Source organism: Phalacrocorax carbo, chromosome 1 (assembly GCF_963921805.1).
Source record: "Phalacrocorax carbo chromosome 1, bPhaCar2.1, whole genome shotgun sequence".
NCBI lineage: Eukaryota > Metazoa > Chordata > Aves > Suliformes > Phalacrocoracidae > Phalacrocorax > Phalacrocorax carbo.
The window spans coordinates 48,233,801-48,257,972 of record NC_087513.1 but is presented as its reverse complement, the minus strand read 5'-3'; the positions used below and the strand labels follow the sequence as shown (position 1 = coordinate 48,257,972).

Here is a 24,172-nt window from a genome sequence, read left to right as displayed (position 1 = left end):
TAAGAGTTAGATTTAATGATTGATTAAACTGTTACTGAATCCAGCTCTTACACTTCTTTTCTTTGTCATAATTAAGGAAAACATTGGGTTTACGTAATTGGTAGTATATTTAAACAAAAATATATGCATTGCACAAGGATTAAAGCAACACTGAAATCGCAAGATTTTCATTTCATGTAAGGAATTAAAATGATGCATTAGTGGAAAAGTGTAAATGGGAATATTTTAGTAAAAATAAATATTTAATAAAAACCACACACCCATGACAAAGTATCAAAACAACAGAACTTAGTATTTGAAAAGATCCTGTCTACATTTCCTTGCATTAACCATTGCTAAATTCAGTGGCTTAATCAGTATCACCCTGTCTTCAGCAATCACGGCTTATATTAGTGTTGTAAAAGTCATGAGACTAGAAATACTGTTCCAATGACAGAAACAGTAAAGCCAGTTTGCTATAAACAAGGAATAATTTACTACACCAAGGAGTCAATCCACAGCCATCGATAGAAAGTCAACAGGGACTACTGCATAGCATACTGGTTACTGTACCAAAAGTGCATTTATCAGCATTCAATGAACCAGGGGAAAAATGAGAAAACAACTCTTTTTTACATAATTTTTAAAAACAACCAGATGATTTGAAAAAAACCCACACATTTCCTGTAAAAGTAAAAGCATAGTCTAAAGATTTTGAGAGCACCGTAAGATTTCTATCTGGTAAAACAGTACAAACCATTAGCATTGTAAGTAAAGAACAACTAAAACATTATTATGTCAGACCGTATTTAGAACACAACTGAAAATGTTAGTGTGTTGTTGCATCCTCCTATACTACAACCAGTGGCATTTTGGTGACTTTTTGTTAATTTCTGGAAAAAAATACTGCAAAGGAGAATTCTTTTTTCATATATAGCAGAGGTCTAGAACAATTTAAACTGATGATGTGCAAAATGAAATGTAGATAATGTTAATACAAACAGATTTATATGGGGGGAAGCAGCAATGTCTGGCTTATCCTATTAATTTTCCATCCAGTTCTTCCACTGATTCTTTGAAAATAGCATTACTGAATATCCCTGACTACCAGTGTTTTTTGAGAGTGCTACTTTCTCACTATTAGGATTCTGCATTTAAGGTTATTCTCAACCCATTATCCTTCGATTCCCATCCATTCCCCACATCATATTTAGAAGTTGCAGTTTTCTCACATAAAGCATTGTAATGGCTTTTTCTGCCTGCTAAGTGATATGCAGTCAACATTATTTCTATTTTCAAAGCACGGAGACCACTTTCCAGTTGGATCACATATTAAACAGTAACTAAAAATAATATTCTCCCCTTATTTGATTGTGACACGATAAAGACTATTCACCATTTAATATACGTTCAATCTCTTCTAGTCTTTTCAAAGCAGCAACTCTCTTTTTCTCAATGTCTTTGATTTCTTTTGTAGATTTTTTGGGAGCCTCTTTTTCCATATTGGTTTTCTCGGTTCGTTTCTTATTTTCTGAGGGCCCTTCATTGTCATCAACTGTTGTTTGGGTTGCTTTCTGCTCGTTTTTTACTTCTTTCAAGCTCTGAAATGAATTTTTTTTTTCTTCTGCAGATGCAGTCCCATCTGCTGGAAGCGATGACTGTTCCGTTGCACCAAGTGATGCAATTTTACTTCTAACTATGTTTAGATGACGCTGAATATACTCTTCATGAGGTGCCAGTGCTAGTGTTTCAACCAAACATTTTTCCGCTTTTATTAAGTCTCGTTCTTCGAAGTAAACCACACAAAGATTATGTTTTCCTTGTACATTGTTAGGATCCAATTTCAAAATTTTTTCAAAACACGTTTTTGCTCCAACGATATCCTTCTTTTGGTTCATAAGGATATCTCCTTTCAAAATCAGACCTTTGGTATGATCAGGGTAGTATTGCAGCAGGTCTTCCAGGACAGGCAAAGCCATTAATTCTTTTCCTGTCTGAGAATAAAGCAGTGCCAAATTGAACAAAGCACTTCGGAAGTTTCGCTGTAACCGTATGGCTTTCTTCATCCATGCCTCTGCTTCCATATCTTTTTTGTCATCCATTGCCAGCATACCCAAATTGAAGTACCCATTTGCATCCTGTGGTTCTTCTTTCACATAGTGTAAAAGTCTTTGTTTAGCTTCGGGTCTAAGCCGAGCATCACCTAAATGACAGAAAGCACATTTAATTCCAGATTTATTCTGAAGGACTTTTAGACCAGGCCTGTAAAATGCTAATTTTTATACAAATTAAAATGTAACATCTTTAAACACAACTGTTTAAAGGGAAAGGCTTTAAAATGCTTTTTATCATTGCTGTCTAACGGCAAAAGTAAATGACATCTACCTTCATTATAAAATGGAACTACTTACAGTTGGACTTGTAGCCAAAGTCAGCATAATTATTCTATTATCTACTGAATTCTATTTAGGTTTGGTACAACAGATACAAAAGGCGTGTCTACAAGTTTAAGAGAAGTTTTTTTCATGCATGGTTGAGCAACCAGAATGCACAGAAGACATCAGTTCTGACAAACCAGCTCTTACAGAGGCAAACTTGGAGTGGAGGATCTCATTTTGTTAAAGACACATTGAAAGAGTTTAAAGACAGAGATCGCATAAAGTGACTTCAGATGTAGCCAGGCTAAAATATCTTCTAACGCCAAAACAACAAAATCTGTAACTCCCTTATTTTAATTTGCACCACAGTTTGAAACAGATACAGTAAAATAATCTTATCTGACAATACCATGATTAACTAAACTAGCTTGCAGTCTGTGTTATTTTTTGAAACACTCCAGTGAAGGTATGTCAGTAAGGAATTCCAGGCACAGACTTAGTGAAGGGTGGGGGAGCAGGAAGCTGATTTTAACCACCTTCTTTCACCTCCTGAAATGGTCTGCACCTTACAGTATGAGTAATTGAATACTAGATAGCTAATGCTTCTGCTTGTTTGAAGCCCCTTGTGCTTTTATGGGCAAGAAACATGGCATTTCTTGTATTACCTAACTTCCTATGTGAGAAGAGATGGAGACGAAGCCATTTGTATCAGCTCCAGTGGACTCTGTATTATCTCTTTCTTAGGGGTAGTTTACTGTCCCAACAAAAGAAAAACAAACCTTAAATTTTCTTTGCAACAGCCTGAATTCACAAAAGGCTTATGTTTACCCATATAGCTAGAAGCCATATACATGAAAAAAATAAACTCATGAAAATCCGACTTAATACTAATTAGCAGTATTACAGAGGAACCTATGAAATCATTCACATTTTCTCGGGCTAGATTTAAAGGCCACAGAAGTCAGCTACATTTTTAGTCAATGAAGACAAAATCAATCAATATAGAAGCAAAACATGGATACTACGCATATTTTACTAAATATGGTTTTTAAAGATTACATAGGTGAAATTTTGAAGATGTTTGTGTAACACTTCTTTATATGTATAAGATGTTAAATTGTAAAATAGCACTTGTGTTAAAGACACTGAACACTGAAGGTGTATGTATACTTTGCACAAATTCCATACACTACCAATAAATTAAAGCTGACTATTAAAATAGACTGTTGTTTCTTTGTTTAGGCTATGAACTTGCTTCCAAAAATAAAACAGCTCATTAAAAAAAATAGTATGGATCCTCAAATGCAAATATACAATATTTATATAAGAGACAACTAACATACCAGATTCCTGCATCAGCAGCGCTGAGTTGAACAATGCCAGTTTGTGTGTTGGGTTGAGTTCTAGTGCTCGGTTGAAATTCTTCAGGGCTTCTGTTGGATCTTTCAGTTCAATGTAAACAATTGCCAAGTTGTACCACAGGTCTGCATTGGTTCTGTCTAGTTCTAGAGCTCTAAGATAAGCTTCCTTAGCTTTCAGAGGTTTGTTCATTTTTAGAAGTAATTCTCCCCTGTTGAAGAATCAGATTTAACCTTCAATTTTCATTCATACTAATATGAAAATAATCGACATGTTTTGCCTTCCTATAGATAGAAGATGTGAGATAACAGTGTTTTTTCTCTTCTTGTTGTTTGTTTTAAACACAAAACAATACAGGACCTTCTTTACATACCATTCCCAAAGCTTTCAGCTCTCAAAAGTCTATATACAACACACACATATGCAGGACAAAAATCAAAAAATTGATCAAGGGTTCCTGATGCTGTCTCTGTAATTCCACTGCAACAGCTATAGTTTAGGCATCTTTGCACCTCCCTGAGTCCCAACAGAAATCACAACTAATAGAATAGTGAACAGAAGCCTCAATATCCACAGCCATATTACTCTCATCTATTTAGCTGATATTTACGTGCTTTTTAGTTAAGTCTGGCATTTTCTGGATGACCTTTAACAAAGAAGGATAAAGAAAGCTCCACGATTCAGACTAACCAAAAGCTTTTTAGTTCAGAACTAAACTAGGAGATTAGAAATTTGAGTTTGAGATTCATAAAGAAATCTAATGGAAGCTTCTTGCTATACAATGTTTGAATACACAGCTTATGAGGAAACACACCATTTGAAGCAGGAATTTAAAAGAACAGGGTCTGTAATGAATAATTGATTATAGCCCCAAATCTTCATCTTCTCATTTGGAAATGAATCAATTCCAGCAGCTAATTTCAACTGTACGAACTTAATACTCTTCATAGCACTGCAAATACATAAATTGTTTATTCAAGAATATGTATCTCTAAAATTAGAAAAGATACCTGCTGATGTAAGCCTGCTTGAAATCTGGCCTCATACTAATTGCTTGTCGATATAATTGATCTGCTTCCTCAAGGCGAGATTCATTTGCTCGAATTAAGTTTGCAAGATTGATATAAACATTCAGATGGTTAGGAGCAACTCTTGCTGCATACTTTTTACCTGGAATAATCTGTCAAAAAGAATATATGTACCAAACACAGACGATTGAAAATATGAAAGACAATCAGTATAGATCTCCTCTTCAATCTGTCACATTTGTTTTACGCTATCACTGGACATTAGTGTGCAAACTCTTCATGATTACAAATAACTATTCTTCTTTCCCAGAAAATCACCCCAAAATACAAACAGGATATTTTTTCTTCTTTAATACTATGAAGACATAGATTACTTTAATACCACATTTAAGATACCAGTTAACTAAGCTCTGCTACTAGCTAATTGGGCTCATGCAGACAGCCATTAGAAACCAACCGGACCTTGCAAAATTTTCCCCGTTCAGTCAAAGAACACCTCCTAAAGCCTAAACTGACATTCTGTGACATCTTCATTTCTTTTTTCAACCCTCCAGCCTAAGATAAGTGTAAATAAGATTTTACCAGCCACTGATATAGCAGATGAAAAGTAGTCATGAACGATGAAAATGCTATGACATTCTAACTGTTGTGCTGTTTATCTGTCTATAATCTTCATCTTGTTTCAAAATACAAACTTTTTAATGTCATACGTCTACACAAGGGACTGCTGATATTTTGTTGTCAGTCTCGTTTTACCCACAGCTTTTGCTACCTTCATACGTTCTCCAAAATGTTCCTCTCTTTTTCTCCTAAAAAGCTAGAATAAGTAGTATTTGCTAGTTATAAATATAACTTAACAAATGGAAAAGGTAGCAAAGCACATGTCTTTGAAAGTACATTCAGGCAAAGACTTTTTGTTGCTGCTGCGGCAGCTACCTTCTCCCACCTCTAATGCTGCATATTTAAGCCTTCTCTTGAGGGCTCAGAAACTCAGTCACCATCAATGTATTGGCTGTAAGTGAAAATAAACCCACTGAGACTAGAAATTGTAGGTGTACATTTTTAACTGCTGCTTTCTTTCATAGCTTCGATTTCAGGAAAAAAAAAAAACAAAACACAAAATGCCACAGCAGTATAAAAAGCAACTCGAAAGAGTTTTAACAAAGAAGTTCCAAGTCAGCATCTTTTAAACAGCCATGACTGTACACAACCTACTCTCTTTTAAAAGATAGGTTTTAAAAAAATCTAACAGCTTTAAAGTATACAGCAACAAAGAGCTTCAGTAAAAATATGAAAAACGTATCATAATTACAGGTCTGAAAGAGTTCTCCTGTGGTGGTACATAAAATAAAGTTACTGATTACCTGTGGCATCAATGATTTAGCAATCATATATGATTCTTCGGCTTCTTTAGTTTTGTTTAAGTTTTTGTAAGTTCTTCCTACGTTCATGTGGGCACCAATATCATCTTAATAAAGAAAAGAATAAAATTTCAGTCATGAAAATAAATACCTATGCCTTCAGAGTAACATGAGGTACAGGTACAACATAAAGACGACCACACCAACAAAAAAACCCCTATTCTATACTATTTTTCATCTTTATTATGAAGAAATAATAATTTAACCATGAACCAAAGATGAATTATAAAGTTATTTGGGAAACAGTAAAAAATTTTAGGTCATACTTAAAAAGGAAATGTTGTCCAGTACTACTTAGAACTTCTTTTGCAACAATATCTAAAATAGAGTAAACGTGCACTTTGATACCACCTAGATTTTTAATTTTTTTTATACACCTCCCTAGTTTTAAATAAGAAAATTTAATAAAAATTATGTTTCATAAGAAATTACAGTTTAAGTTAATTTAGAAAGAATGTCATCCAAATAATAGTTTTAAATGGAAAGTCTTTTCATATTTTTATAGATACAAACTTTTCTGGAGGACTTTTTCTGAGTTTATTTCCAAAAGCTATGGATCAATTAGCTTAGTGTATTCTGCTGTTTGATGTTCAGTTGGAGAAAAACAGATTATTGAGGTGATTTTGTTAAGTAAGCTAAGCATACTGAATTACTAGGAGTGAGAGACACCATTCAATGGCAACTAGTCAAAGCTTTCACCTGGTTGCACTTGTGTGGCTTGTATAAAGAATTGCAGAGCTCTTTCAAAATTCTTTTCATTTTCTAATGCATGCCCCACATTGTTCCATAGTTTTGCATTGTTCTTATTTACCTAAAACAGAAAAAAAGATACCAATGCATAAGGTATTAAGCTGAAATTATATAACAACTGATTTTCTTTTAACTATGTCTTAAAGATGTAAAACTGCACCACACATGACAGATTTCATCAAGGTGCTTTATGTTAAGATAAACAAAACGCTGCATACAGAATGATTACATTGAACTTGTTTTTCAAGATCCATTTATTTTAGTTATTTGCCCCTACAAATACAAAACGTTTTAAAATTCATTATAATTTTTATGGGATGTTGTAGAAACTATCTTATCATGCCATATGCACACTGAAGAAATTATTCTATGCATCCAACTTTTTGTAGATTTTTGTACTGAAACATATCGCGTTTTCATCCAGATAAGAGAATGCATTCAACTGTTTTAACACACACACAAAAAATTATCATATACTTCTTGCACAGGAATTCCCATGTGTGCATCACACTGCTTTTAAAGCATTCCCAGAGCAACTTATTAGATGTTAATACTGTCAACGTAGAAATGAAAGTGGCAAAACAAGCATCGTTCCTCTCCATTTTTATCATGCTCCACTCTTTTTAAGAACAGCAACATAAGCTTTCCATTATCCTTTTCAAACAGAATACAGTACCTTCAAAGCTGACATAAACAATGTGTACTCTGACTCCCAATCCCAGTTTCTGTGCAGTGTTTTTAAGGCATGAGTGAATAGTACCGCAGCCAAACAAACCCAAGAAATTTTTCTTAGCACGCTATTAAATAAAACAAACAAAGATTTGTTACAAGCACACAAACAATTCTAACGTATACTAGAGTATCTCATATGCCAGGAGGCAAATAAACTGAGGACTATATTTGTTAATGGTATATTCCAATTTATTTGCCTCATTACCAAATGGTGCACTCCAAAATTTGAAAGGAAATAATGTCCAAGTTCAAGTTCATTTTGTTATTTACCTTATTTTTTGTTACCACTATGTAATTCACTTAATAAGAACAAATGCAATCCACATAATATGAACACAAAATATATGAAAATTATACTTCTGATAGAGTTTATGGTAATTTAAGGCAATGAACACGATCATGATGTCTAACACTGATCCCCTCACCCCCATTTTTTAAGATATACAAAATGCTGTGCAGACTACTGTGCTTGATTTTGAAAAATATTAAAAATAAGAAGTAGAACAGCAGAATTAAGAGATAAATTCTAGAACATTAGTTAAGCAACCAGTGAGAACTGGCATATACAGCGATCTATATCCCTACCAGCCTTATATGTTTTTTCTTTCCACATATTTCTAAAGCAAGGAGCCTTCTCTCTCTCATGAGACTTTTTAGAGTGCTGATTCCCAATATTTTTGTAGTAAACAACACCGCTGCATAATTTTTCTCCCCAGCCATCCTCTCCCGGTTCCTTGCTTTCTTTCGCATCACTTCTATTTCTACTGCCTCACAGCGGGATTTGTGATAATACTTTCTCCTCTCTCCCACAAGGTATCACTAATTTCTCACTACCCAGTGCTGTCAGCTTTGGCAGCACCAGCTAGTATATGTTATACTGCAAGGCCTCACCTCTAATGATAGCAGATAACACAGACTGGGAATCGCTGCCTTTCCATTTGTCTGAACTAGCATTAAGATGCCATTGGGTAACAAGGGTAAAGCATCCAGGTCAGAGGGAGGTATGTACAGATCAATGTAGAAGATAGCAGAAAACACAACGGTGTGTGCAAAACATGCTTTTAGAGCAGAATTTCCTAAGGAGAAACTATTATCTAAAAACAATTTTAGTTTAACAAATCATGAATGGCTCTGATGTCCATTCCTAGCATGGCACATCTGAAAATTCAAACAGGAAGATATTTTAATATGCTGTGGACTGATATACACGCATTATACAAACTTCAGTCCGTAATCACCTTTGAATAAAGTACAAATCAAATCTGGCCAATAAATGTTTTTGCCTAATCCTTAAAAATGTCTAAACAGAGAACATTTGCGTTTCTTTACAGAAAATAAATGGGTTATACTACTAGGCTCACAGATAAAGTCCATTTTTGTAGCAATGCATAATGAAAGACATACTGTATTCTAAAAATGTGTGGTGGAGTCTGAGGCTTTTTATATTTATGTATGCATATATATATAAAAAGTATAAAAATATATATGTGTATACATGTATATACATGTGAGTGTGTAATATACAGGTACATATATTTTAAATAATACCCTCAGAATAATCCACCGGTCTCCTAAGAACTTCCTTGTCATTTGTTCACGACTGCCAAACTGTTTCTTGGTCATTACTCTGTGATCATTAAGATTTTTGAATCAGAATAAGAGTTGTAATGTAATAAATTCATACTAGTAAAAGCTCTACTGGGAAAGCTTGCAGTACTAAATAGGGTTATCTTTTATGAAATTAAGAGATATAAGTTAAACCATTCATAGCTAACACTACCTTACCTTTTATTAGATAATTTCTTCCACCCATGTGCTACTAAAATGCAGAATCCCATGCTAGGAACATATAACACTCGCTCTGCTACTACGAATCCAACAGGAAAAAAGAGGTTTGATGCAGGAATGAATGGTAGCACTATTAAGCAGAGTGCCTAGAAAAGAAAGGCAAATGAATCAGTAATCAAGATTAGGCAGTGACAAACTACCCAAGACACAAATTATGAAGCAATTTTTAAAAAAAAATCTGACAAAACCATACATAGTAGATCTTTAGGGTGGGTTTTTTTGTTCGTTTGGGTTTTTTTGTTTTGTCTTTTAAACATCAAGACCTGTTTTACATTGAGACCACTCTGAACACGGCAAGTTTTAACCTGCAAATGACACTATTTCTTACTTAAGGGCCTACAAGTGTATTTGCTTTTCTATACTACAGAAAAGAACAGTTCTATGACAAAACACTAGGATCAAAGGATCAAATTCAAAACACTGTTTTAATAAGAGTTCTACATACAAAAACATGACAGTTGGGGAACCTTGGACATTATCTTTTATAACAATTAAAAATTTATACCAGCTTATAAAATATACAAAGCAGTTTTTACAATACAATAAAGTCCATTTTCAGTTTCCGTTAAAAATGTGAAGAAATAACATAAAAATCACAATCAACCACTGAATAAACATCAGTGTTTAGACAGTACATTAAGGGCACCCTGAAATATCTAAAATGACAACGAACTTAACTGCATAACTGCAACTCTTGGGTTAGTGATGAAAGATGTGTTTATTATAAGACAGAGAAATCCATCTGCTGCAAAAGAAGTGGACATGACCATTTGCTTTAAGTCCTGGGTGACTATTAAATAGCACCTTTACAATCTCTGGTACCAGAAAAGACTCAAATAATTATGTCAAGTTACAAAAATAAGTTTTTGTAGGGATTTAATATATTTCTTTGAATAAAGAATAATTTTCTAGAAAATTTCAGTACAACTAGCTGTCACCTTCTGCCTAGATTTAAGCATATAACTGCCTTTTCCATGCTAAAATAGTTAACACATCCAGTTTGAAAGTCAATCTAGGATTTCCCATGTAAAAATGCAACACTGATTTAAATCTTCAAGTAAGGTTTTAGCTCAAGGGGCCAAGAACATGCACATGGATCATTAACACAACTCAGCTGATCCACAGCAATTCATTAAGCTACCTGAAAATACATAATTGAGCCTTGAAGAAATCACAAGCACAATATAGGGAATATGTTAAATACTTGGGGACAAAATTTAATGGCATTTCACATTCCTCTTTCTTTCTCCTGTACATTTTTATAGTACATGCTCCTTATAGAGCACCTACCAATCTGTAAAAGTAAAAGCCTCAACACAGACTCTGTAATAGATCTTTGTAATCCACTTGGAAATGGAGGATTCTTCATGCTATCCCCAAGCCAGTCCTCTGTATCAAGTTTTTAATTTAGTCACAGCAAATACCTTCACACTTTTGGGGATGGATTATGGGAAGTAAGGGTATCATTCCATATTTCATTGTTTTGAGCAGCCAAAAATATTTGTGCGTACAAAAGGAAATGCACAAAAGCACATTCAAAGTGTGCTTTAGAAAACAATGTATTCTTTTGCAAATAGTTTTACTGCAATGTGAATAAACTGCATTTAGCTTTAAAATGTAGGTAAGGCTTGTACACAGGCTTAAATGAATTACTGTATGATTCTTCTGATAAACCAAACTGAAGAAGTCACCTCTTAAGATTTTAAAAAAGTTATTGCTTTATACTATTGCTCAAAAAATGCAGGGTTTTTTTTTTGCTTGTTTTTTTTTTTTAATGTAGTAAGCACGTTAGACCCACAGCCCCACGAGGTCAACATATCTATAGTGAAAGCCAATTCTTTCTAATAGGTTTGAGTGGAAAGGATTCCACAGTTGATATAGCAAGTGCTTGGTCTCCACTGAGTGCTTGTGATCTAGGCATCTGACAAAAAGGTTTTTGCATGTTCTGCTCTGTGCAATTCTTCTGACCACAAACATTACGCTATGTTTTGCCGAACTTCTCTTTATATCCTTTTGCCTCTCTTTAGTACAATCCTTCAAATACAATTTCTTGAGCAACAGACTCAAAGCCCTAGTGCAAATAAAAATGCATTCTCTTCTGTTCATTTATTTTTTCTTTTTATCATAGTCTTTCAGCAGATACAGAAGCTTAATTAAAAAAATATCCTGGTCAAGGCAACTGAAAAAAAAGACAGACAAAAACTATTAGAGCACACAGGAAGAAAAAAGCACATGACAAAACTCTAAAATACGACCATAAGCTATAAAGTGTATTTGAACTGCTAAGTAACCAGTCAAAAGTACACAAGGAAACATTTCAAAGCCTGAGTGATGTGTAAGCATAGGAAGTAGAGAAATAAATACTGTTATATTTAGAAGTACTGAAGTCTTGGCATGATGCTTAAAAGTGTTAAAAACTTACTCCAAGAAGCATAAGATGTCTGTTCCTGACATCTGCATAATAACAAGCCAATAAAGTTTGCGGCTGAGTAGCATGGAGTGCTGTCTTATCACAAGGGAGGTACACCCTTGTTGGGGACACTTGGCAAATACTAAAAGATACTAAAAAGCTTTTACTAAGTTTCACTAGCCAACAAAGGAATGTCTATACCCAAGAAATTTCATGAACAAACAAGGGCCATGATCACAGCTTGATTCTGAAACCTACTGAAAAGCCACCAATGCAATTCTACATCAGTACTATTCTTGGTACTCAACACGTGTACTGTAACCTATTTAAAAAGGTCACTTAATCTGACAGTCATGTTATCTGACTGTTCACAGGGATGAAGTAAACAGAAAATATAAGAGAATTTAACTACTCTTTGTTTCCAGGGTATGTTCATTATTAATGATTACTTCAAGCAGCATAATGACATCAACCTGCAAAGCACGGGTTCAGATTTGAAAGGTATGGTCCCATTTTTTGTTAGTTTTTCAGTTGGTAGGAAAAGAAATCAATTTATCTGTTTTGTCCTCTCCTAGTTCTGTTACTTTGAAAAGATAATTTCAGAACCTATGGCAAAAATTAGAATAAGACAAAATGAAACACAATGTACACACTTACTGGAGTTATTTTTTTCTGGAGGTGACTGGTATCAAACAGACGAAAACTGACTGAAAATGAATCCTTTAACTTTTGCATCTCCCAGTAGTGCGCTCATCCTGTGAGACTGTACTTGGGAGAACTGCGGCATGTCCAGTGGCACTTGAAGTGGGAGAAGAAATCCCTTCTTCTGTCTTGTCCCTCAAGCAGTACAGCACCAAATAAATCGTATCCACATCAGCAAATACAGAAAGACATGTTCAGACATACTTGTGACCTCCTTTCTCTTTTGCACTTTGGAACCCTCTCCTTTGCCTTTTTTCTTTTTTGCAAAGTCTAAATAAACATCTTTAATTCTGCAGCAGGTCTAAAGTTGTACCTTTTGTGATCTCATGAACAAAAGTAACATGAGACTTCTCCCTTAGATCAGGCTTCGGCACGACACCTCAGGCTCTTGTTAAGCTAGTGGAAGAGCCAAAACACGCTAGGGATTTGTAATGGCAGAAGCTCTTTACAAAGCCCTTTATTAATCCTTTAGAGTGACAGTCATTAGAGTGTGAAACATCAAACAATGCAGTCAATCAAGGCACCAACTGTAATGAAGCTACCGTCGTACGAATACAATGGTATCCATATGGACAGCTCATCTCATAGAATTCATACCTGCTAGGGTAGTACTTTATTTTGAGCAGCACAAATTCATGCTTTTATTGGCAGAACTAAGAACCAAGTGTGGAAAAAAGTTTTTCAAAAACTAGTAATTCAACACAGTTATCTGGAACATCGCCGTAATCTGTGTAAATTGGTATCACTAAATAAAGATTCACTTTCTTCAAAGACGGTACTATGATTTCTCTAGTAAGTCAGATTGAGAAGCCCTCAGAAAGGAATTGTTCTCTGCCTTGGCAGACTATCCAGTCTACCTCAGGACATTAATGGCTTACTGGAAGGCAGAAATAGGCTTTGGCCTAGAGTGTTGCATGTTACAATATATAACAATTAATTTTTAATATAAAATATAGCATTCTCATTTCCTAAGAAATTAGCTTCCAGGCACTTAGACTTTGTGTCTGAAAAAAACCCAGCATCATACTGAAGGTTATATACACAACATAGGAACATATTAAAGGAAAACAACTTTCATTAAACAAGGATTATGCTGCGTTAAGCGACTTTGAGGCTCACACACTGGAACAAATGATCTCAGAAGACCCTTCCTATAAAACACACTTGGCATAATAAAAACAAATATAAAAAACACACCCTCAAACAAAAACTAACTGACATACAACAATGGATGCTGACAATTCCATTAACCCTTTCCTTTCTGAGCTTTACTGGGTAGGAATAAACAGAAATGTAGGGAAATAGCCTTAAACTTCAAGAGCTATCCTATGAATAAAAACCAAACCACTCCCCACACACATTTCTACTGCTGCCAGTATACCAGAGAAAAGTTGTTTCAGCTTATTTAAGAAGGAAGATTAAACTACTCCTTTACATTTTTCAAGTGCGGTAAAACTATAGCTTTTTTTTTCTGGGTATGTCACCTTGCACATTTATTACATCAATAAGCCACCTAATTTTATTTTCTTCATACAGTTTCCAAATTCAGGTCAAGAGTCTTCATCAGCAATACTACAGATCATTCTCATAGATTTTCTAGTGAAACAAATTGTCCCACTCCAGTGACAAGACAAGAAAAACCATATGAGTCAGAACTATAACATTAGATCTCTCTGAAGTGAATCAAAGTTTGTCAGCTGATTAGCAAAGAAATTCTTAGTCTTAAGTTGTGCACAAATACTCCCACTCATCTGAAACTTTTGCTGGCTGAGTTACATATTAAAAAAGTGCATTATTTCTGAAGCAGACTAAGATCTATGCACGCAGGTTTGTTGTACACATAATTGCACCACTGATTTAATAAAAAACATGGTGTCAGGTAATCATTAATCTTGTGAAAATTTTCAATGGAAGCAATCAAAAAGATGACTGGGTTTGGATGAAAAAAAATAGCTCATTTGCTTCTTTCCATTTCCTCTAAAGTATTCTGTGCCATTAATCCATTTCAGTTTTAAGGTCATATAATACTGAAAAAAAGGAACTAATCTTACAGGTTGACAAAATGAATTTTTCCTTAGAATATGGGAAAGACTACTGAAGACTGACTTTGTTAAAAGAACAACAGAGGAAAACTTATATTCCTAAATGCCAAAATATGTTCTCTTCCTTTATACTTTGAGAAAGAAAATCAAGTCACTTGCTAAATATGCAGCATAACTACTGATATTTAAATAAGGTAAACAGTTTTCAGGATGGAAATGCATTCCAATCCTTAAAATATATTTAAGTTCTACTGAAAACCCCCATTTGCTATTTGCATTCTGAATACTTAAGAAAGGCTGCAATACAGTTTGCAAATACATAACAAGGGACATACTTATTTTCATCTCTTGTCTGTTCTTCTCCATCTCACCCCTGACAGAGTCACATACTTAATTGCAATTTAACAACTTTGTTGCTACAACAATTTTCTTCTTATGTGTTCATTCTAGCCTAAAAGGAGATGCATGTAATATCTCTGGGTCACAGCAGATTAGACATGTGACAAAATAACCTGAGCCACTGACACTCTTGAAAAAAAAGGAGAAAAACTATGCATCATTCATACCATCAATACAGTCTTGGAGGAATCCCCAGGATATCGGAGACTGAAGACAATCAAAGATCCCAAAAAACAGAAGAAGGTAAGAGTGGCAACATTTCTAACATCTAATAAAGACTCCACAAGAGGAATAGTGCCCATTGTCCAGTCACAGCATAATTCTGAGGGGTTGAGAAGAAGCCAGGCATTTACAGGGAGGAGATAGTTGAAAGTCAGCTGTCTGGCTGGGGATGGACTAACAGCAGCAGGGTTATCAAACCTAAAGCAGAAGAAAGGAGAAAAAGAAACTTTTAATGAAAAAACTGGTCTTGAACCATTTTGTGCTCAGAAACCAGCAAACTTTAGATTCATAGCTAGAACAACGTACAGACAGGTACAATATCCTAATCTCCTTGCATTTTACAGTTTTTAAAAATCAATGCCTGCTCAGATACCTGAATATTTTGGACATTCTTGTCTGCAACGTACTATTTACCCATTTAAAAAAAAAAGTAATAATGTACAGTTATTACTTACCAATATTAAAATAAGTTAATAAAAAATTAAGTTGATGTATTTTTGGCCATTTCACTCAGACCTCATTAAGCCTCATCTTATTTATCAGTGTCTATAAATAAGAGAGACTTTACTATTACCTTGTAAACACTGGAAGTTGAGATTGGATAACCTGGACTCTGACAACTACAAGCAGCAGTGTACTGAACATTAGGACTATGAGCTTCAACAGTGTTTGGAGCATAGAGAAAGGAATACTGCCCTTCCCTCGAAGAATCTGTACAGCTGTGTCCAACAACACTGGCAAGGTATACTGCAAAGGAAAAAAGTGTTTTTAATCAGACAGTGTACTCATCAATCCCTCAGAAAAATGAGCTACCTAACCTTTTTTCCCCCCTCTGGTTTTCTCTGAATGACTGCTCCCAACAGTTACTTAACTCAGCTTCTCAGAGCTTTCATGATAACCCCCAAAAAGAAGTCTACCACTCTAATAAAAATAACTCTATTCAAGTATTCTTGCTGAACTCATATGCCTGTAGTTCTGTATTTTGCAATGACAGATTAAATAGTTTGTACCATCTTCACAGAATTCAATAAATAAAGTATGACCATGAAATAAATTTTGAAGAAGAGAGATCACTATTTTTAGAATTATAAGCCCCTCTGAAAACTTGTTCTATAAATAAAACTCCTCAGAAACAGTTGAAATACTACTCACTTCCTGATTAGCCCTGGATTTCTATTTTATGCCTCTACTGCAATAACCCATCTTTCCCTGACTCGTTAACATTATGATCTTGCAGTTCCCCATTACATGCCCTAATGTCTTCCCTGTGTACCTCTTTTCCCTATGTCTTCATGTCTTGTGCTGGAGATGATTTATTGTTTCACATATATTGGTTGGCTGAACTAAAGATACTGATAGGTTTTTTGAGAACTGGTCATGTGCCCTCAGAATAAGCCTCAGTTTGGATTTTATCTTTTCTACTCAGTTGACTTACACAAACTTGTTAAACTTTCATGAAATTGAGGATCAGATCAAAAGTTACTAAAAGAAAGGAAGAGTGGATTGAAAAGTACAGTCACAAACTGGTGATTTCATTAGAAATCCAGTTTGAAAATTATATGCTTATTCGCTAGAGTTGCAAAGGAAATAGTTACAAACAGACATATTTCTGTAAGCACAAAAAGAAGTGATTTTGGTATTTTGGCCTTGAATGTAATTCCCTAAGACAGACAACCTTTTGGCTTTTACTGGTGCAGTTTTTGCAAAATATTCCTTCAAATAATTAAGATATAGTAAACTAAATAATTTTCTTAGGATATGCAATCATATACATTTTTAAATTTTATATTGCTTGACTATTTAAAAAGCCAAGAACTATTTCATTGCAGGAACATCCTGTTTCTCTAAACAAAAGTTACTATTAACTTAAAGACTTATCAATGCTTAAGATGAAACCTATCAGATTAGAAATGAAAGGTACTCACAGAACAACAAATTTCATAAGAATATTACTGATTCAAAAAAAGCTACTCCAAAACATCTGGTTATTCATTAGAATGTGATGAAATGCATTTGTATACAGTACATTCTGTATTTTTACTACAGGAATTAAAACCAATAATCCCCCACTGTTATGCACCTCCGGCTTTAATCAAGACTGTTACACGTTAATCTTTGAAAACCTCAGTCAGCTAAAACCTTAGGTTTCCATTAAGGCATGTCGATTCTTTATTGGGTGTATTTGGTACCATCTCTGTATAGCATGTAAAAGACAACTTAGAAGTCACTGGATTCCCTTACTATGAACCATGTATGTTAAACACTGAGTCAAAAAAAAATATCTGAAAAATGTAACAGAATTATAGAGTTAGCCTGAACTGACAAAAAAAAAATGCTGAAATATGACACTTCAAAGTACTTAATGTCTCATTACAGAATTCCTGAGAAGGAACCCAATTTAGTTTTTCAACAGCTTACCCCTTGAGCAATAAATACTTCATATACACAGCATATCCCCACCACTGTTATTCCTTGTTCTTTACAGAGTGTTGCAACAGCTACTAGAAAGACAGTCACTGCAATTGGAGTCCACACTGCAAATGAAGACATTAATGAAAACATTCCATCTTACAATAAAGACAAACAATAACATAAATTAACCTAAAAAGTTAAAACTTTGGCTCATGTTAGAACATGCTATGCTCTATAACTTATTCAGTATGCCATTTGTTATCAAAGGGAAGATTACCAGTTTTACTCTACAGAAAATAACATACATGTATCAGTTTTAAAATTGCCTCCCTTAAATTGAATGAACTAAATGAAAGGCAAAAGAATAATCTATGATAGGAAAACAAAAAATGCCGATCTTCTCTAATTCACCAGAACACTTTCTCAAATTGCATGTTTTATAGGGAGTCATGAATCTTGACAAGGTCAGACTGACTTTGGAAGAGGCAGGCCTCCTACATCTCCACTGAAACTCTGCAGCTTACTTGTAACCATCTGAGGTATCTCAGCATACTTCCACTGACTTGCATTAACAGAAGTCAGTACAAAAGTCCCCTACTCTAGGTGTTGCAAAACAACTGAAAAAAGTGCTTAAGTCTTGAAGAGGGGAGGAAAAAACCAGGCAATTTATAATGGAAGGTACTATTACATGAGTATCTTTGGGCTGAAGGGTTTCTTGTACACACTTGCTGAATAACCAATACACCCATGTAACCCAAGAGCTCTATTATCAGTGATACAGAAATTAAGTTATGTACGTATTTGTCAATCATTTACCTATGGTATTATCTGGCCCTTTAGATTTTGTATATGACAAAAAAGCAGCTAGAAAAAAGATAGATGATAAAAGCTCTGCTCTGCCCACAACTCCAGTTACCTGAAAAGACAAAGAAGAAAAAAACCAAGATTATTCTTCTAGTGACTATTCTAGTACTATAATAGTGCATGACCGATATACTCTCAGGATATGCATAAACAAGATCTGTAAACCAAGCAAAAAAGGCTAAAAAGAGTAAGGCTGCTTTCAGTTCAATCAGTACTGAATTCCACGATGGGATAATACAGGTCCCCGGTGGCCACCTGTAGCTCGTATGTCCCTAAGTATCACCATTGATGAGACAATTGAGAAATGCTGTACTTTCTTTTCTCTTTAGTAACACCAGCCACAAATAGCATTTGAGGGAGAATTTGGGCATGATAACAACTGCTTTCTTCATAATACTTGGAAGAAGAAACTAGCTTTCTTCAATAGGAGCTTTAAGTGAAGCCTGACAAGAACAGTTCACAGAAATTACTATGGCTATTCATCTCCACAGGAAACTGTTGTATATATACAACCTGCAGACAGTGGCATATAGAAACTACGATTGTTATTTCTGTTCATACCTTTTCTGACTGACCGAACAGAACTGAATCTGAAAGAGGCATTCCCTTGACTGGTGCCATGGCAGCTCTTAGGTGAGCAGTCAAGATTTAAAAATAAATTGATGGCAAGCTCTGTGCAATGGAGTTGCAGAATGACTCAGGCTTTACTACAGGTCTGATGATTTTCTGAATGATAATTTGGTTGGTAATATTAAAATTGCAGGTGTCACCACCTTTGATCGGCCAGAGAGGAATGCATTTTATGAAAATTTGTAGAATCCATAGGGCAGAAGGTTGTTTCAGAATCTCCAATGAAATATAGATTAATTTCCATTTCAGTAGCTGTTTTCAAAAAACATTAAGGTTCAGCCAACAACCAGAGATGGAAGACAGGTCACTATGTTAATGGTTACTGCAGTAGCCACTGTGCTGACCACAATACCATTTAGGACTGCCTTTCTTCCTTATTTGTCCTCTTTTGTAAAGCCTCTGATTACATCCAAAGTAAGCTGGCTGAAAAATGGCATGCTATTCTGAGGTAGACAGTCATATTTAGCTAAGAAAACCTCACAGCTCAATATTTAATTACGATGATGCTGAATACTGACTTTAAGCTGTCTGGACCCAGCTAGAAGTTTTTATTGCTAGGTACATTCTTGGTCAAGCATGATTGATCCAGCACAGCATAAAAAGAGAAAGTAGCTCAATACCCAAGGTCACAGTGTAAAGAAAAGTATTCAAATCTGAATTTTAAATCATGCTCTGGTCCTTCCATTGTCAGTAGCATACATTTACCAAAGAACTCGCTGGATTGTGCATAGACAAAACAAGTTTCACAACTGATAGGACATCAGAGTTTGTGTTAACATTTTGAACAGTATATGGGTGGTTTTTTTCCAAAATGTCTTAAGAAGCTTCAAGGATTCCTAGTCTGGATCTCAAAATTGTCCAGCGTTAAGACAGAAAATACTAACTTTGTCTGTAGAGCAGTTGAAAGAGATCATTAGTAAAGCAAGTGTGCTGGTACGCCTCCACAACCCCAATAAAAGGTTGCCAACAAGAGAGATACCCTATTTCTGGATACAAAGGTGACTTAAGAGAGAAAATTCCAGCATTCACAAGGCTAGTTGACATCCCGTAGCTGTTAAGGTGGTCAACATACCTCTGGCCAGAACACTAGCAAAGTAGCTAGAAGGACTGAACTGGGATTCTAAAGACAAGGACAAATGAAAGTATGATGCTGTTATTCAACCCATTTCCTCAAAAGTTCTTCCTCAGAAGATGACATACTGCCACCGGAAGAGCCCACCTTCCTTCTAAAGTCAAGCAGAAAGTAGCTTTCTATTTATCCTGCTCTGCTAACTTCTCCAGGAAAAACCCATTTATCATAAGATAGATAAAGATTTGAAATGTTTATGTATTGCATCTGCTGTTTCAAACTCTTGTGCAGGGGAGCAATAAGTGGGAGACTAACGTGAAGGAATTCAAATCAAATACACTTAGATTATAAAACATACAAAAGGTACCATCAAAATGATATAAAAACTGGGAATGAGACCTATTTTTGAGTTTTCACTGAAGTCTGAATAAGTTAGTCAGCACCCAAGTCCCCAGTTCTAAAACAGAGCTCATTTATTATGCTGTTTTGCCTTTTATACATGTGTACAAGTCTCAACTGCCACCTCTAAGAATCCTTTCTTGGTTGCAGGTTAGGCAGAACTCTCAATGCAAACACGTGAAAGGATAAAATGCACTATTTCTCAAAAGCAGAAAACTTTAATTGAAAAAGGTGGGGGGAGGAAGTATCCAAGTACAACAGCAGGGGAATTCAATTACAATTGCACTTAAATCTCGGGAGTCTCCAAGTGTTTTAAGTACAGCACCAAGTTCTACCATTCACATAGTCTTACAGTGCCCTCATGTGGCTAATATCAGTGATTACACACTTATTACCGAATTGCTTCATAACTCTGAAATACATTGCCTTACACAATAAGCTTTCATTACACAATGTTTTGTAGGATTTTTACAATACTTTTTGCTAACTCTGTTGCACAGTACTAAAAGCAACTGTGGTACTGTTATCTCATATGGAATCTGACAACTCAAGCAGGATAAAGGATCATCATATTTGGAATGAAAGTGATAAAATTACATAGGATGATCTAAGCCATGAACCGCGACTGTAAGCCACCAGCAACTTGCTAATGCTCCTGTAATGATACTATCACATTTACTACAGAGGCAAAGACAAACTTTCAAATTTAAAGCATGTTTTTCAAAGAAACAGAAAACCAAATGGAATTAACAAATTATTTTTTAACCCATATTTTACCCAAGATTCTGTAAGGGTTTGCGCTTTCAAGCACAAAAGTAAGCAAAAATTTTTAGGTGTCTTACTTTTGCATTTTTAAACATGCCACTAACTATTTCTAGCAAGGACATACTAGTAGCTCAAATAGCAGTCAATTACAAACCCCATGAACTTAATTTCTATAAAGATTTGCTAAAAATACACAGATGCAGGCTACTGAATTGCTACTGACAGGGATTTGTCTTTAGAGAAGAGAGATGCAAAATCTTTAGCCAAACAAATCAGGACCAAAAAATACAACATAAGGTAAGAGCAAACCCTTAACATTTTTTTCATATCAGAGATATCTCTCCTCCCCCCCCCATTAAAACAAACAAACACCAAAATAAAAGTGGGATAACCCCTCCGAAGAAGCAAAGCTTTTAAGTATTTTCAGTTTTCTGAAAATCAGCTAATACTCTTAAGAAAAAAGAGACTGAGAATGGGCTTTGCAACATGTCAACTGGAACAGTCAATCTACGTGGTGCAGAAATAACAGCAGAGAATTCCACAGATCAGCTTTAGCAGTGTTTCTGACAGAAACTCATCTAATGAATGGTGATCACAAGACTCCACTTACTCCACAACATTGTAAACCTCATTGACCATTTAAAACTGTATCATCAGACAGCTTGTATAAATAATGCTTTTCACAGCAGTGAAAAACTCCTTCAGAATCAAAGGAAATGTAAATGAGAGGTGTACATATTTCCTCTTTCATCTATTGGACATGTTAAGAAATGGAAGGTTCAAACAGAATGGCCCTAAGCTGGATGTAGCACAGCAACAAAAATCCTAGAAAAAGCCGTGCCAAATAGATATATTGACATAAAAGAAAGTGGACAGAACAGACTTAGTGTGCTTAGTGATTCTGGAAATTAAGAGGTATCCACGGTATTTGCAAAATATGATACTGGATAAATGATCACAGAACACAAATACCTATGTAAGCTAAAGTAACCATCACCATAAACCCCAATGTTCATAGCAGAGACCTAAGTTTTTAAATAACTAAATTATTTTTCAGTAGCTGCATGGAATACCAAAAAAGTCCAAGCACTAGAATTTGTCACCTCCACCACTCATTCTAAAGGGCGGAGTAAATACTAGCAAAATCACACACTTATTCAAGTTACAATATATAAACAGATACAAAACCCATTAAAATTAAGGTTAATTAATACAACTTGAACAAATTAAGTATATCACAGCTATACCTACCGCTTCTGTATGTATTGGGTGCACTGCAAAGAGCAAGGATGCAACTATGCTGCTCCTGTTGTCCAGAAAAAGCTTACAGACCTTGAGGAAGACTACACAAACCACCACATGAAAGACCAGATTTAGGAAGTGGTAAGAAACTGCATTTAACTCGCTGAACAAGTAGTTTAAGCGAAATGTAAGAACTGTAAGGGGACGATAAGATTTATGACTCCTTTCCTAAAAGAAAATAAATAAATAAATCAGTCACCACCAACTTATAAAGGGACTTTTACTCCAAAATACCTTTCTAAACATCTATGTGTACATGATTCTCAGGCATCTACCTTCAAAATAAAGACCTGAAAATCAGTAATACTAAAAAAATAATTAAGAAATAATCTAGTGAATTAAATGAAAACTCAATTTAAAATTAAACACAGAAGTTAATTCTGACTATTTTTCCTACTTCCGCATAGTTTTAATATATTAAAGTATTTTGATTAGTCTGCCATTTCATGTTTTAGATCAGTATTTTATAAAATAAAAAACTGGTGTGTCCATCTATATGTGTTAGCTACATATTTTTAATATGTCTACGTTGCCAGTTACTCCATCTATAAACCCTTTTACTACACTTAACACCATCTTCCTGCTCCAAAATGCATTTGTCAACCCACAGCCTGTTGATATTTTGCTGACTATGTCTGTAAAACAAAGGAAAAAAATCTAAGAAAAAAAATGGGGGTTGGGCACAGGGAACCAAATTGCACACACAGACAAAAATACAAGATAAGAAACACAAAAACAAAAGATCGGAAAAAATATTTTAAAAGCCATGAACAAGCAAATTAATCTGACTTCATTTAGCTAAAATTAACCTGACTTTCAGTTGGTTAAGTGCAAAATCAACACTGAACGAGATGGCTTTCTGCAGCTCCACATGGTTAGGGATTTCTTTGGAGTAAAAACATGCTGAAAAATACTACTTGGAATTTTACTGGGAAGAGTTTAGGAACCCACTTTCAATGACTACAGGTCTAGATGGCACCTGAAAAAAAGTCTGGAAGCTTTCATTACAGGGTTATATGAAAATTATGTGTCAGTCTTTTTGTAGAGCTAGCAATTAGTATCTCTCAAGGAACTAACCCTGTATGTTATGGACATAAGAGAAGATTACAAGGCAGAATGCCTTTATAGGCAAAAATTATGTCAAGAATTTTTATTCATTTGCTCAGCAATGGCACCATGAGTAACTTTCTGAACTATATGTAAATCCTTTAGCCATTGCCATTTAATGATGTTTATCAACAACTTCAATGCCGAGGCAGCTTTTCAGATAAAAACATAGCCATTCTACATGGGCTAAAAACCAAATACTCTGAATTCACATAAACATACTTATTCAAACAAATTTAATAGTTTCAACACCCATTCTCTAACTCCTAGCTTTGTTGTTTAAGAGTTTCATCTTTCCTTCCAGACTGCAACGAGAAATAAATATCCGTGCATGTCAATGTCTACCTTTTGCAG

At 34.9% G+C, this 24,172-nt stretch overlaps 1 protein-coding gene across 4 annotated transcripts in view; it reads right to left on the bottom strand.

Moving 5' to 3' along the window:
- Nucleotides 1-215: 215 nt before the first annotated feature.
- Nucleotides 216-24,172, bottom strand: part of TMTC3 (transmembrane O-mannosyltransferase targeting cadherins 3) — a 33,024-nt gene continuing 9,067 nt past the window's right edge. For all 4 annotated transcript variants that reach the window (XM_064450518.1, XM_064450540.1, XM_064450525.1 and 1 more), the window contains 12 exons: nucleotides 22,661-22,879; nucleotides 18,499-18,598; nucleotides 17,689-17,804; nucleotides 15,845-16,017; nucleotides 15,216-15,468; nucleotides 9,433-9,581; nucleotides 7,592-7,712; nucleotides 6,865-6,976; nucleotides 6,109-6,212; nucleotides 4,727-4,896; nucleotides 3,701-3,927; nucleotides 216-2,182 (listed from right to left, as the gene is read on the bottom strand). In XM_064450518.1, coding sequence (XP_064306588.1) covers nucleotides 1,368-2,182; nucleotides 3,701-3,927; nucleotides 4,727-4,896; nucleotides 6,109-6,212; nucleotides 6,865-6,976; nucleotides 7,592-7,712; nucleotides 9,433-9,581; nucleotides 15,216-15,468; nucleotides 15,845-16,017; nucleotides 17,689-17,804; nucleotides 18,499-18,598; nucleotides 22,661-22,879 — 2,559 coding nt within the window. In that variant the 3' untranslated portion in view covers nucleotides 216-1,367. The remainder of the gene's footprint in view (nucleotides 2,183-3,700; nucleotides 3,928-4,726; nucleotides 4,897-6,108; nucleotides 6,213-6,864; nucleotides 6,977-7,591; nucleotides 7,713-9,432; nucleotides 9,582-15,215; nucleotides 15,469-15,844; nucleotides 16,018-17,688; nucleotides 17,805-18,498; nucleotides 18,599-22,660; nucleotides 22,880-24,172) is intronic.